Source organism: Orycteropus afer, unplaced genomic scaffold (genome assembly GCF_000298275.1).
Source record: "Orycteropus afer afer isolate SDZICR_OR568_19922 unplaced genomic scaffold, OryAfe1.0 scaffold00012, whole genome shotgun sequence".
Lineage (NCBI taxonomy): Eukaryota > Metazoa > Chordata > Mammalia > Tubulidentata > Orycteropodidae > Orycteropus > Orycteropus afer.
In genome coordinates, this window is record NW_006921599.1 from 7925081 (window position 1) to 7940500 (window position 15420).

A 15420-nucleotide genomic window follows, 5' to 3' on the forward strand; every position below is an offset into this window, starting at 1 on the left:
AAACAGAATACCAGTAAAGATAATCTAAGATCCCCATCCTTCGAATTAACAGTGTTAGGAAATAGTCTGCACCTCAACTCATACCTTCTTTATAACAGTAGCCCACATTCCCAGAACATTAACAACGGAAGGTGGGCTAAGAAACCCAGCAATTTGTTGGATGGTAAACATAATCAACCACATTAAACTATTTAAAGTAACTACTATGACCATATACTAGAAGTTAAAATAAGAAAAAAAAAAAAAAAAAAAATCATGGTATATTATGTTTTGCTGAATAGCATAAAATTTAAATTTATTAATATTTTTAAAACCATCCAGCTTCCACTTAGGACAGGTGATCAAAAACACACAAAATCAGTATTTAACTATTTCAAATAATAATTTGAAATTATTAACCAGAAAGAGCTAGCCTTAAGACTATAATACTACTACAATTCATTTAAAAATGTACCTGGTAGTCTATTCATGTTCACTCCTTGAGCAGATAAACCAATTCCCATGTACCTGTTAAAAAAGGAGAAAGGCAGGTTATTATATTCTTACATGTGTAAATTATCAAACATTTTCAAATATTGTCAGAATCAAGCCCAAATCAAAACTCCTAGAGAGCTACAAACATTATTATAACTCATTGCATAGCAACAAAGGGCAATATTAAGCACCAATAAAACCCAAATTTACAGCAAATTCCTACAGTATTCATTCATAACACTCCAAGTTTTAGTAATAATTATGCACACTACCAACACCTATGTAAACCTTTCCAACTTATTTAATCTTTTAATATTTATTAAAAGTATTTAGGGTAGTCTAGTGCCCAAGGCATTTGACTGCTAACCAGAGGGCTGGAGGTTCAAACCCACCAGCCACTCCTCAGGAGGAAGACTGGGCTACCTGCTGCCGTAGAGAGACTGCCTCGGAAACCCAAGGAGGGGTCGCTATGAATCAAATCGACTAGATTGCGGTGAGTTTGTTTTTTTTTTTTGTTTTTTGGTTTTACACAGAGGACAGAAAGACGGGTAGACAATAATGTTAAATAAAAAACGAACTTCATTTAAAAGAGGACACAGTGAAAAAAGTAGAAGATGGGGGGGGGAGAAAATGAGAGCGAGCACATGAGCAATAAGGATAACATACTGCACAAAAACATTGTTCTCCATTCTAGTTTGGTGAGTTACGACTGATGGCTTAAAAACTTGCAAGCAGCCAGCTAGATGCAACAACTTGTCTCTCTTCATCCAGAGCAAAGAAGGAAGATAACCAAAGAAAGATACATGGAAACAATTAGTCCAAGGGACTAGCAGACCACGATAACCTCAGCCTACATGACCTGAGACCAGAAGAAACAGATAGTGCCTGGCTACCACTGTCAACCACTCAGAACTGGACCAATGTAGGAGAGACTAGATAGAGTGGAACAAAACTCAAAATCATGAAGACCAGGCTTACTGGTCTGATAGAGGCTGGTGAAACCTCCTGAGACTAATGCCTCTAGTCACACATCAGGCCTGGAACTGAGTTCACTCTCATGGCTTCCAGCCAAACAACAGATAGGCATATAAGGTAAACAATTACACTAAGTAAGTACACACTTTAGCTCAACCATGGGAGATCAGAAAAGCAGCATTTGCACTGAGAGACAGTTCAGAAGGAAGTAATGCATGGCAAAGAAGGACTCGGAAAAGGTAACCACAAGGAGGAAGTGAGAAGAGAGCTGTTACATTATGAGGATTGAAATCAATGTCATGAAACAAAATGTGTACAAACTGTCGAATGGAAAACGAAATTTGTTCTGTAAACTTTCACTCAAATCACAATTAAAAAAAAAATACCTGTTACCAGAAATTCTCAAACTTTTTGTCTTGGAACCTCTTTTACAGTATTACAAATTATTAAAAACTGTAAAAAGCTTTTGTTTATGTGGGTTAAATCTATTGCTATTTTGAGAAATATTTTTTAAGTTCCTATTTTTGAAATTCACTTAAAAACATAATAAACACACTGCATAACATTTTTTATAAGAAGTAAACACCAAAACATAAAAGGTTTATTGAGAGAAGGGGTATTCTACATTGTTGCAAATTTGTTTAATGTGTGGTTTCACAGAAATCAGCTAACTTTTCACATCTGAAAGCAGGAACTCAGATACTTGTACCAATGTTCATTCCAGCATTATTGACAGTAGTCAAAAGGTAGAAACAACCCAAATGTCCAGTAACAGATGAACAGATAAACTAAATGTGGTATATTCATGCAATGGAATATTGTCGTTGTTGTTGTTAGGTGCCGTCAAGTCAGTTCCAACTCAGCAACAACAAAACACTTCCCAGTCCTGTACCATCCTCACAATTGTTACTATGCATGAGTCCATTGTTGCAGCCACTGTGTCAATCCAGCTTGTTGAGGACCTTCCTCTTTTCACTGATATTAAGCATGATATCCTCCTTCAGGGACTGGTCTCTCCTGAAAACATGAGCAAAATACAAGAGAAAAAAAGGCTAACCATCCTCACTCCTAAGAAGTATTCTGGCTGTACCAAGATAGATTTGTTCATTCTTCTGGCAGTCTGTGGTATATTCAATATTCTTCGCCAACACCATAATTCAAAGGCATCAATTGTTCTTCTCTCTCACTTATTCACTGTCCAACTTTCACATGCATATGAGGTTACCATGGCTTAGATCAGGCTCTTCAAAGTGACATCTTTGCTCTTTAACACTTTAAATTAGAGATCTTTTACAGCAGATTTGCCGAATGTAATACTTCTAAATCTTGAATGCCGCTGGGAGTATTACTCAGCCGTAAAAAGAAATGAAGCTCTAACACATGCTATGACATGGATAAACCCTGATAACAATATGCTGATACAAAAAGACAAATATTGTATGATTCCACTTATATGAAATATATATGATAAGGAAATGCACAGAAACATAATGTAGGTTAGTGGTTACCAGCGGCTCTGGGGGAGGGGGAAACGGGGATGGTGACTGAGTTGCCACTTGGAGTAATGAAAAAGTCTTAGAAAAGGTTAGTGATTGGTGATGGTTGTACAACACGGGAAATGTAATTAATGTCAATGAATTGTACACTTAAAAATAGTTAAAACTGCAAGATACATCTTACCACAATTCAAAAAAACATCTGCAACCAAGGGTCAGGAGTCAATAAAATTAATAATTGCAGCGATTCATCAAGGACATTCTTAATAAAATTGGTATATTTTGTGTGTGTGTGTGTTTTTAACTGCAAGGGTTTGGCAGTTAAGAATACTGTTAACTATAGTATAGCTTAGTACCACTATCTGGATTGATACTAACGTGCTAAAAGTTTTTTTACCCATCTATGGTAGTTAAGGTTGTGTGTCAACTTGGCTGGGCTGTGGTTTTGAGTGGCTGGGCAGCTAGATGTAGTTATTCCCCATAATGAGATTGTAATCACTTCCATGGTGGAATAAGCTGTGAGCAGCCAAGTAGTTGCCTTCAGAGTGTAGCCTGCTTCCAGTATATAAAGAGAAGCTTTGAGAAAGATCTCTGGCTTTTTGGCACATCTAGATCCTGTATTTAGCCGAGTCTTCATTTCCAGTTCCTGGACATGAACGATTTCCTTGCCGTGTTGCCTGTCAGTCTTTGGATTGTTCCTGGTCTTGAACCAGTGGCCTGACATGTTGCCTGCCGACCTTGGGATTGTGCCATTTTACCTGTCTATCTTGGGTTCATCAGTCTCAGCAGCCAACGTGAGTCAGAAGAAGTCTTTAGCTTGCTCCAGCGGGCCTGGAATAAGAGGTAGAGCTGAAGCCCAAAATGATGGGGCCTCCACTCGGCCCCCAAATCTGGCCCTCTCAACTCTGACTTCTAGCCTCCTAAACTGCAAGATAATAAATTCCTGTTTGTTAAAGCCATCCACTATGGTATTTCTGTTATAGCAGCACTAGAGAACCAAAACACCATCACTGCTTTTACACCATCAGTGCAAATAACAACACAGGGAAAATGGCAAATAATGTCTTACTACAGTACTGTTATGGAGAGTTCTGAGCATGCAGACTCCTGAAAAAATTTCAGGTATCCCAAGGATCCACAGATGACTTTTTTCAGAGATGGTAGGTCAAATGTAAAGAATTAAAGTAATTTTTTTAAAATTATATTCAGCATTCCTGATGCACAAACAGCAGAAGATAAACTAGATAAATGGGACCTTCTAAAAAGTAAATTTTTATGTGCTTCAAAAGACTTTTCCAAAAGTCAAAAGAGAACCTACAGATTCGGAAAAAAAAAAATTGGCAATGACACATCTGACAAGGGACTTATCTCTAACATTTATAAAAACTCCAACACCTCAACAACAAAAAGACAAAAAATCCAACTAAAAAATGGGCAGAAGACATGAATAGATACTTCACCAAAGAGGATATTCATATTCAAATATATGAAGAAATGCTCATGATCATTAGCCATTAGAGAGATGCAAATCAAAACAACAATGAGATACCATCTGGCCCCAGCACTAGTAGCAAAGTTCAACAAGACAGAAAATAACAAATGCTGGCAAGGATGTGGAGAGATTAGGACTCTCCTACACTGCTGGTGGGACTGAAAAATGATACAACTACTGTGGAAAGCAGTATGGCGAGTCCTTAAAAAGTTGGAATTAGAAATACCATTTGATCTAGCATTCCCATTACTAGGTATATATCTTAAAGAAGTGAGAGCCAGGACAAGAACAGATATATGCACACCCATGTTCATCACACACTATTTTATAATAGCAGAAAGATTTTATAAAAACAACCTAGATGCCCATTAACAGAAGAATGGATAAACCAACTATGGTACATACACACAATGGAATACTATGCAACACTAAAGAACAATGTAGAATCTGCAAAATACCACATAATGTGGATGAACTTGGAGGACATTATGTTGAATGAAATAAGTCAATCACAGAAGGACAAATACTGTATTAGTTCATTATTGTAAAAAGTGAAGAAAACGCTTATACACAGAAAGAAACTTTGTTGGTTACCAGGGGTGGGAGGGAAAGGGAAGAAACACTGCATAAATGAATGAATGAATAAATAAATGTGTATATACATTTACAAGGAAAAAGAAATTACATTTAGCATTTCTGGACACACTGAATTCATTGATAAATTTCCTCTTTGGTATCTTCCTTCTAAAATAGGGAAGGGGAAAGAAAATCATGTAAGCATCAGGACCTATGTCCACTTTCATGCTGGGCAGACTATAAAGCTCTTTCCCCACTCAGGTTTTGGTCGGCATGAAAAAGTATCAAGCCAGACCCTTGTGAGTTACCACTTTGATAAAAGGGGCTGAGATGTGAGAGGAAACAAGAAAACGTCACTGGCAGCACTGATGAATGTGGTGTCACACTTAAGGCATTTTACATTATGGACTATGGGCTTAATTTAAACACTACTGTCCTAAAAAGACCTAGGAACTTGCTACAGCCCAACTTCCAATTCCAGTGCTTCCTTAAAGGGTTAGGAGTACTCTGTTCAAATGGCCAATCTTATCATTTGAAGTGGCATTTACACCAAACCAATCACAGAATGAGAAAAGTTGATCAAAGGACTGTAACACTCTTAATTCAAACTCATTCACTTAAACTCAGGAGCAGTTGGGACAACTTGATGCATCCAAGATACGACATTTTATCTGCCCTGGCAAAGAAAAAATAATCTTATTTTAATTGAAAACTACTCTTTTAAGAAAAAGAGAAAAATACTGTGTTCTCAAAATTACAGCTGGAAGCCATGGTAACTATCTCAAGGAAGAAAACAGAAAATCAAATAATGGAAAAAAAACAAAGCATTCATCTTAAATTTTTTCCTCTCAAATGGTGGCAAACCATGTGGAGAAGTTTAATATTCATAAGTAAACATAGTATACATAAATGTGGCTGAAGTTGTGCAAGATTTTACTGATTTTTAAAAACTTAAAGTACTTTCCAATGTTCCAAATCTAATTTTAACATCTCCACAAGGCTTAGAAAACAAATTTGTTTTCAAAAAAGAAAATCCTCTGTCTGAATTAAACCGTACATTAACCCACAAGCTTTTGAAGTGTGTCCCTTTTATTCTAAAGAACAATAAACAGGATTAATATGCCATTTTGGTCTAAAAAAATGTTCGCTTTAAATTTTAAGAGGAAAAATTAAACCGCTCTTGCTTCCTATCTTCTCCTAGGCTTAAGTCTACGTACAGATTAATAATAACAGCATAAGAATTTTAAAAAACAGAGTTGTCATAGCTTTTTTCCTGAATAATTCTGTTTGTGAAAATACAGGAAGTTGAAAGATAAGCAAAGAAACTGGCATATATCTGAAAAGTGACTGTGAAATTTTAAAATCCAAGTGGGCCTTCATATTATATAATTTTGCTTAGTGGCTGAATCTAAAGTACAGTATTAATATCTATTATTTTACTTTTACAGTATTATCTGAGAAAGATAGTTTTACTTTTTCTCACATCATCCAACTAATAGAAACTCAAATTGCAGAGAAATGTTAATAAGCCTCAACCACCTGGCCTTTTTGAGAAACAAAAAAACTGAAGATCTTGTATGGTTAACATAAAACAATGACTATTTCTCTAAAAATACCTGCTTATTCTACACTATTGATAAGTACCTTAGTTATTTAGTGCTGCTGTAACAGAAATACTACAAGTTAGTAGCCTTAACAAGAATTTATTTTCTCTCACTTTTAGGAGGCTAAAAGTCTGAATTCAGGGCACCAGCTCTTGGGAAAGGTTTTTTTCTGTGCTAGCTCTGGGGTAAGGCCCTTGTCTTTTCTTTCAGCTTCTGTTCTTGGATTCCTTAGCAATCAATTTTGTGGCATGTATCTTCCCCTGCGTTTGTGCTTTCCTGCTTAAGCTGCTCTTTTACATCTCAAGAGATTATTTAAGACATAACTTACACAATAATACTGCCTCGTTAACGTAACAAAGAAAACCATTCTCAAATGGGGCTATACCCACAGGTATAAAACCAAGCCCAAACCCATTGCCATGGAGTCTATTTTGACTCATAGCAACCCTATAGGACAGAGTAGAATTGCTTAGTGATTGACTCCAAGGCTGTAAACTTTACAGTATCCAACTGTTACATCTTTCTCCCACAGAGTGGCTGGTGGATTCAAACTGCCAGCCTTTCAATTAGCAAACAAGCACTTTAACCACTGAGCCACAAGGGCTCCTTTCAACCAGAGGTAAAGAGATTACGACGTACAACATAAATTTTGGAGGATACAAAAATCAATTCTTAACAGTAAGCATGTTTCCTTATGGAGACCGTAGTTTCCTATACAATTTTTGAATACAAAGATTAGAGGCAAAAATGGAACCAAAATGAAGTTAAAAAAAAAAAAAAATCACTCCAATAGTTACCATTTGTTGAACACTTATTGTTTACTAGGCAAAGAGGTAACTAATATTTTACACATCATCTTATTTAATCCTATGAATACTTGTATAAACTATTATTAATCCCTCTATATAGATGAGAACACCAGGACTCAACTTTACTCAAAGCTACAGTGCTAGTCAATGGTAAGGCCCAATTTAACTATACTTAAAGAGAACCCACTTAAAATTCTGAGATCTCACTATTTATAGTATGTTTAAATGAATACAACTTGTGTCTTAAATGCTATCAAAATTACAGCTTTTTCCATTTTATAAATATTTTAAAATTAAGTAAAAGCACCAAATTATATGGAAATTACAAACATAAATTTATAAGCAAAATGATCAAACTTTGATTTATAAGCCCTGATTTGTTTCTGAATTTAAACATTTTGCCACCTTACGGGTAAGTTATTTAAATTTGAGAATAAAACCAAATCTTCAACTTAACATGTAAAATCACATTCTGAGTTTCAAGTTTAACAATTGTAACATAATACAAACATATATATACTAAGTAAATAAGTCTTTTAGAATATGAAAACTGTAATCTCAAGAAAATTCCCACACACTCAAGGAAAGCAGGAGATATGATTAAGATTCATACTAGTCAATAGCCTGCTGCTACCAATTCACCATCAAACTTTTCTCACTCAGAGTATAAATATGGATCCCTAATGTTTTCAAATTAAGCTTTATCATCAAATTGACTGAAATGGTTCTAGGTGTTCCTCCTCCACCCATAAGTAAACACAAAGTAAGGGGACTTAAAACAAAGTGCTTTTAAAAGGAAAATCACATCTGTTCACAGGCTTTATTGCTCTATCCAAAGATCTGCTGGAGACCTAGTACCTACCTAGTAACCTTAAGGAGTCTCTGGGTGGTGCAAATGGTTAACTGGCTCAGCTGGTAACTAAAAGGCTGGAGGTTCAAGTCTACCCAGAAGCAATTTGGAAGAAAGGCAGCACAATCTACTTCTGAAAAATCAAGTCAGTTCTAATCTGACAAACAAGGAGTCCCTCATTTGGAATCCCTTAAGGAAGGTTGGGCAATCCTACTTCCGTAGTGATACTGCCTCGGAAACCCAAGGAGGGGTCGCTATGAGTCGGGGCCGACTCCACGGCACACAACAACAACAACAAGGAGGCTACAGAACAAAGGACAATAAAAATATATAATTATAATGAAACTGATTCTCAAAGCATGGGACCCTTTGCTAGCTGCACATAAAAAAAAAAACAAACCGAAGTCACTGCTATCAAGCTTGATTCTGACTCATAGCAACCCCCACTGGGTTTCCAAGGCAGTGAATCTTTACAGAAATAGGTTGCCCTATCTTCCTTCCGTGAAGTGGCTGGTGGGTTTGAATTGCCAATCATCTGATGTTGTGTCACTAGAGCTGCACATACAGGCACCCACATTTAGACACAATCCCACCACACATTCCTATCACTATAAACCAAAACCAAAACCAAAACCAAACTCACTGCCACTGAGTCATGTCCAACTCACAGCAACCCCTCCTTGGGTTTCTGAGGCTATATCACTGTGGAAGTAGATTGTCCAACCCCTCCTTCTAAGGAGTGGCTGGTGAATTTGAACTGCCAGCCTTCTGGTTAGCAGCTATACAATACCATAAATATAGAGATTTTGTACTAATAAAAATATCACTTAGGTGCATTGGGGCAGATCAGAGTGTTGAAACAACACTACTACAAAACAAGAAGTACTAGTAAGAGGCACATGTGGTGTGTCATAAACAAATAAAATACAGGATTATCTGATGGAGGGAGCTCTGGTAGCATATTGCCTAAGGCACTTGACTGCTAACCAGAAGGCTAACGGTTCAAATCCACCAGCCACTCCTCAGAAGGAAGATGGGGCAACCTACTTCCGTAGTGATGCTGCCTCGGAAACCCAAGGAAGGTTCACTGTGGTCGGGTCCGACTCGACAGCACAAAACACCACCACAACAACATCTGTTGGAGATGAAGGAAGTCTCAAATGACCCTGAGGTGGAATCACGAAGTCAAGGCGGAGAGCAAGGGGAAAATAACATGGACCAAGAGTAAGTGCAGAGGTATAGCAAATGGTTGGTAGGGAGAAGCAGATGGCACCATGAACACGGAGAGCTGTGTGTGCCTTAATAAGGAGTTTAGCTTTATGCTGGTTCCAAAGGAGCAGGTAGGCCGCATCTTCTGACCTCCTCCAACCCCACAAGAGGAAGACAGAATCACCATCAGTAGCCCAAGGCCTATTCCTGAGAGGCCAGACAGGCTGCCTCCCTCCAGCCTTTTCACCAACCCTGACACCAACCGTTTCTTCCGCTGTGGTGGCCACACAGAACTCACAGATTATGGGCTTTATTAGGGAAGCAACAGGCTACAATTCAAGTTCGAAAATGCACTCAGTTTCTCACAGCCAGCAGTCTCTCTCTCAGCAGAGTGTCTCTCATGTCTCTCTCACCAGTGCATTTCTCTCGAGTATCTCAGCAGCACGTCTCTCGCGTCTCTCTCTCTCTCAGCAAGTGTGTGTCTCTCAGGAGCATATTTCTCTCAGCAGCACATCTTTCTCAGCCAGCAGTCAGAGAGGCTTCTTCTGCCTCTAAGAGGGCTCCTTTTGAGCCTGGCAGAGGGGCCAAGCTAACCAATCCCAACATCAGAATTCTATACACATGAGACAGAACTTCCCAGAAGATTGCTTTGCGCCATTCTCAACAGAAATATCCCAGGTGGGTAACTTTAACAATCAGGAACTATTCAGTTGCTCATGGCAAATTCCACCATGGAGTTTACAAAGACTGACAACTAGAAAAGCCACACTATGTAATTTACTACACAGCAGCTGGAGATCAAAGAGGAGCCTTTAAAATGATTTTAAAATCACTCTGGAAGCAAGGAATAAGATGGATTAGAACAAGAAGAAGAGACGACAGGGAAAACAAAAAACCTAGTTTAAAAGTACAGGAAAGAGTGTATTTATATGAACTCTAAGAATGTCAGCATGTATAGTAGAGTTGACCAAGAGCAAGGCTGTGGTGATTTCTTGGCCACAGCCCACTAACCAGAGGGAATGAGTAGTTGGACCCATGGGCTCAGGACTGTAGCCGCAAGGAATGTCAAGCTCAACTGGCATAACATACTACACAAAAACACTGTTCTACATCCTACTGCAGTGAGTAGTGACTGGGGTCTTAAAAGCTTGCAAGGGGCCATCTAGATGCAATGATGGGTCTCTTCTCATCCAGAGCAAAGATGGATGAAGAAAACCAGAGATGTATGGAAACAATTAGTCCAAGGGACTGATAGACCATGCAGTCCTCAGCCTCTATGTGTGAGACTGGGTTCTCTAGAGAAACAAAAACCAGTAAAGCTTATATATATGTATATATAATTTATCTTAGGAAAATGGCTCACACACTTCTAGAAGCTGGCAAGTCCAAAGTTCCCAGATCAAACGTCAAGCTTGAGGCTTTTCCTGGCTCTTGCAACCACAGGTGCTGAGGAGCTCAAGGCAGTACACCGGCTGTTGACTCCAACGAATGATAAATTCAAGATCTCCAGGCCGAACAGTGGACTGTTCACTCACGGATAGGTGTAGGCAGCACAAAAGAATTCCGATCCACAGAAGAATGTCTCTCTTCACAGAATGTTCTTGGATATTCTGGAAGCAGGCCACACCCCCAAGGAAACTCCCCTTCAACAGACTGGCCACTCAGAACATAGTCATCTGATCCCATCAACCACACCACAACAACTCAAACCACACAGAACTGTGGTCCAGCCAAGTTGACACACAGCTCCAACTATTACACTATATGACCCTGAGACCAAAAGAACTAGATGGTGCCCAGCTACCACTGTCAACCACTTAGAAGGGGATCGGTATAGAATAGAGTGGGAGTAGCCAGTGGAACAAAACCCAAAATCATTAAAAAAGAAAAAAAGACCAGGTTTGCTGGTCTGATAGGGACTAGAGAGACCCCTGAGACTATGGCTCCTAGTTATCACTTAGATCTGGAACTGAACTCACTCCCATGGCTTCCAGCCAAACAATAAACAGGCATATGGGGTGAACATTTATATCAGGTAGATATACTCCTTGGAGTGATCAATCAGGAGAGATCAGAAGGCCAGTGTTTGCACAGGGAGACAGCTCAGGAGATAGGAGTACACGAGAGAGAAGGACATAGGCAACTGGTAACTACAGGGAGGAATGGGAAGAGAGCTGCTACACTGTAGGGAATTGTAGTCAATGTCATGAAATAAAATGTGTATGAACTGCTGTATGGAAAATGAATTTGCTCTGTAAACTTTCACCCAAATGACAATAAAAATTTTAAAAAAATAAAATAAAGGAGTTCTGGTGGTATAATGGTTAAAGCATTTTGCTGCTAACCAAAAGGCCAGTGGTCCGAAGTCACTAGCTGCTCTGCAGAGGAAAGATGAAACACTCTGCTTCTGTAGAGATTTAGAGCCTTAGAAACCCAATTAGGGTTACTATGAGTTGGAATCGACTCAATGGCAGTGAGTTTGGTATTTTTTTTTCCACTGGTAACACAAAGACTGGTAGAATGCCACTATGGTCCTTGGTCACCCTTCAGACCTGGTAGTGAACTTATTCCCGTAACTCAATATTCAATCAAACAGACAGGTCTACAAAGTGAACAATAAGTCTAGGAAGGTACAAACTACTTAGAGAATAATCAACCATTTGAGATCAAAAGGGCAGCATTTGCCTACAGACAAAGTTTAGAAGGCAGAAAGAAAAGAGGAGGAGGAAGGGAAATGAAAAACATAGGGAGTAAGTGGAGGAATGCTATTATATTGAGCAGAATGCAATCAATGACATGAAACAAAATGTTTGTGAATGGCTGAATAGAAAACTGATGTGCTTTTTTTAACTTTTGCCCAAAATCAAAATAAAATTAAAATTATTAGAAAATAATAATAATAAAAGTATAGGAAAGAGCTAATGAAAAGTTTAAATAAAAACAGGTTTGATAAAATGTGATCTCTAAGTTTACTAGAACACTTATTTTGTCACCGTTCCATAATACTCCTACCTCTAAGACATGGACAAATTACAGGCCTAAAAGACTATTGTAGTCTGGCTTTGTAAATTAACCTTTGAGGCAATCCTTACCACTTTTAGCAGGGAAGTCATTATCTTGTTATCTGTGTGATAACTACCATAAAGCTGTTATCCTTCAAATTTTAACAAGTAGTAGACAAAACAAAGACATAGCATGGAAGTAAGTAAAAACAGTTTATTTTTACTACAAATCAAAGAACCATATGAAGTGCTAGCTTTTCAGAAAGAATAATCAATTCAATAACCATTTATTATTTCCTATTTAGCAGGCACCACACGTCACTGATATGCTACCAGTAAGATGCCATTATCATGAAAACAATACTAAATTTATTAAATATTATCTACTAGAACAATAACTGCACAGCCTAAAAGATGATTTCCCTATAAGTCAAAAAGGCAAGCAACTATATATCCTGACAGATCCAAACATCCATTATTCAGTCAATAAACACCATGCAATGAATTTTGCATGCCATGAGTTTTGCTGAAAAGTCTAGGAATAGAGCAGTGAAGCAGCAACTGAACTACCTTTATCTTGTTCTGTTACTAATGTGTTATAAGCTTTCTAAACAGGTAATCAAAATCCCTGCATCATGAAACAGATAGGCTAGTGGTAAATAGCAATGAAACAAAGCAATCAGCTAATTATGCTTATGTAAGTGCTATAAAAGAAACAAACCAGGATAATGAGATAGAAATGAACTGCACCAGGACATGTAAAAATTTTAGGGACATAGATCCGCAAAACATGCACGTGTGTTTGGGTATGTATTTAAAATAAATAATACATATAAAAAAGATGTACAAACACTGGCAAACCACGTAACATTCTAAAAACACTCCAGTTTCTAAGCCTAGAATTAAAAATAAAAAATAAGAACATGACCAAAGTACTTAATTCCAAACTGATGAAATAATATTTTTATAATTAACTCCTAAAAATAAAATAAGAACTGAAATTACAGTTTATATGGAAAACAAGGAAAAGGAACATAAAGGTAGTTCCCTACTTATGATGCGGTTCTGTTCCAACAACTTCATTGTTAAGTCAGTTATGACGTAAATTTAATTATCTCATTTTTTTGTTTTGTTTTCATTATTATTGCCTTTTATAAACCCAATCGTTGTCTTTGGGGGTTAGAAACATTACATATAAACTTACAGATACATTTTAACACATAAGAAATTACACCAAATAAAATTGACTCAACAATCAAGAATAACCTCTACCGAAAAATGGAAAAAAGGTAACTATTAAGGTGTCCAGTTAATTTTAGAAAACTTATAAAACATGAGTAACAAAACCAGACAAAGAGAGCTAAAAAAGGAAAATGTATATGTCAATTCATCTTGTAAGTATGGAGGCAAAAAGAAAAACTGAAAAGCAAACTAAATCCAGTTTGTTAAAAGGCTATTTCCTCATGACTTAATCAAAATTCAGAAAGGCATCAGAAAAATATCAGCAAGCATTACTAATGAAACCTAAGTAAAATAATAAAAAGAAGTTATTAAAATACAACATTTTCCCACTGAAGCAAACAAGATACTCAACAGTGAAACACTGAAGACATTTTGATTAAAATTATGAATAAGGAGATGCATATAACTGTACTACATTGTTTTTGATGTACTAGGTAATTTAATTAAACAAGAAATTTAAATAACCAGTAAAAATACTAGAACACACAAAATTATTTTATTTGTAGTCAGTATGGCTATACACACAGAAACATAATCTACTAAAATCTTCAGAATTAATTAGAGATTTTGGCAAAGTGACTAGATACCAGAAAAACATTTTAATTCATCTTCTAGTCATAACAGGCTAGAGTTAGAAAGCAGTATGTGTAAATATACCAGTCAGAGTAACTAAAAATATTATAAATAAAGTTCTCAAGTAAGACACAGAAAGTATATAATGAAAGACCCAAATAAATATACTATGTATCTGGGTAACTTAACATCATACAAATGGCAATCTTTTAAAAATTAATATAAAGATGTAATACAAATTAAAACAGATTTCCATGGATTTTTAAAATTGGACAAAATGATTTTAAAAATTTTATGGAAAAAATATAGAATTCTGTTCTATAAAAGAAAAAATTTTCAAAGCTAGGGTTTATCTTAATATATGTAGTGATCCCTCCTTGAGTTTCCGCAAAGGTATCACTATGGAAGTAGACTGCCTAAACTTCCTTCCGAGGAATGGCCAGCACCATTTATTAAACAAACATTCTCTTCCCCATTTAATGGATTTCGGCCCTGTGTCAAGTATCAGCCGACCATAGGTAGACAGACCTATTTCTGGGTTCTCAATTCTATTCCATTGGTCTATGCATCTGTTATTAAACCAATACCAGGCAGTTTTGACTACTATGGCTGTATAGTAGGTTTTGAGATCTGGCAATGTGACACCTCCTACTTTGTTCTTCAATAGTGCTTTGCTTATCCGATGTGTCTTTCCTTTCCATATAAAGTTAATGATTGGTTTTCCCATATCCCTAAAGAATGTTGATGAGATCTGGATTGGGATTGCACTGAATGCATAGACTGCTTTGGCTAGAATTGACATTTTCACAACATTCAATCTTCCTATCCACGAGCATAGGATGTTCTTCCATTTATGAAGATCTCTTATGGTTTCTGGAAGTAGTTTTTTATAGTTTTCTTTGTAGAGGTCTTTTGTGTCACTGGTAAGATTTATTCCCAAGTATTTTATTTTTTTTTTGGTAGCTATTATAAATGGTATTGATTTCCTTATTTCTTTTTCAGCAATCTCTTTGCTGGTATAGAGGAATCCAACTGATTTTTGGATGTTGATCTTGTATCCTGACACAATGCTAAATCTCTCAATTAGTTCCAGTAGATTTTTGACTGAGTCTCTTGGG

At 37.0% G+C, this 15420-nt stretch overlaps 1 protein-coding gene across 1 annotated transcript in view; it reads right to left on the reverse strand.

Annotated features, from left to right (window-relative positions):
- RANBP9 (RAN binding protein 9) overlaps nucleotides 1-15420 on the reverse strand; it is a 176772-nt gene that overhangs the window by 56442 nt on the left and 104910 nt on the right. The window contains exon 3 of the mRNA XM_007951859.2: nucleotides 455-507. Within this exon, the coding sequence (XP_007950050.1) occupies nucleotides 455-507 (53 nt within the window). The remainder of the gene's footprint in view (nucleotides 1-454; nucleotides 508-15420) is intronic.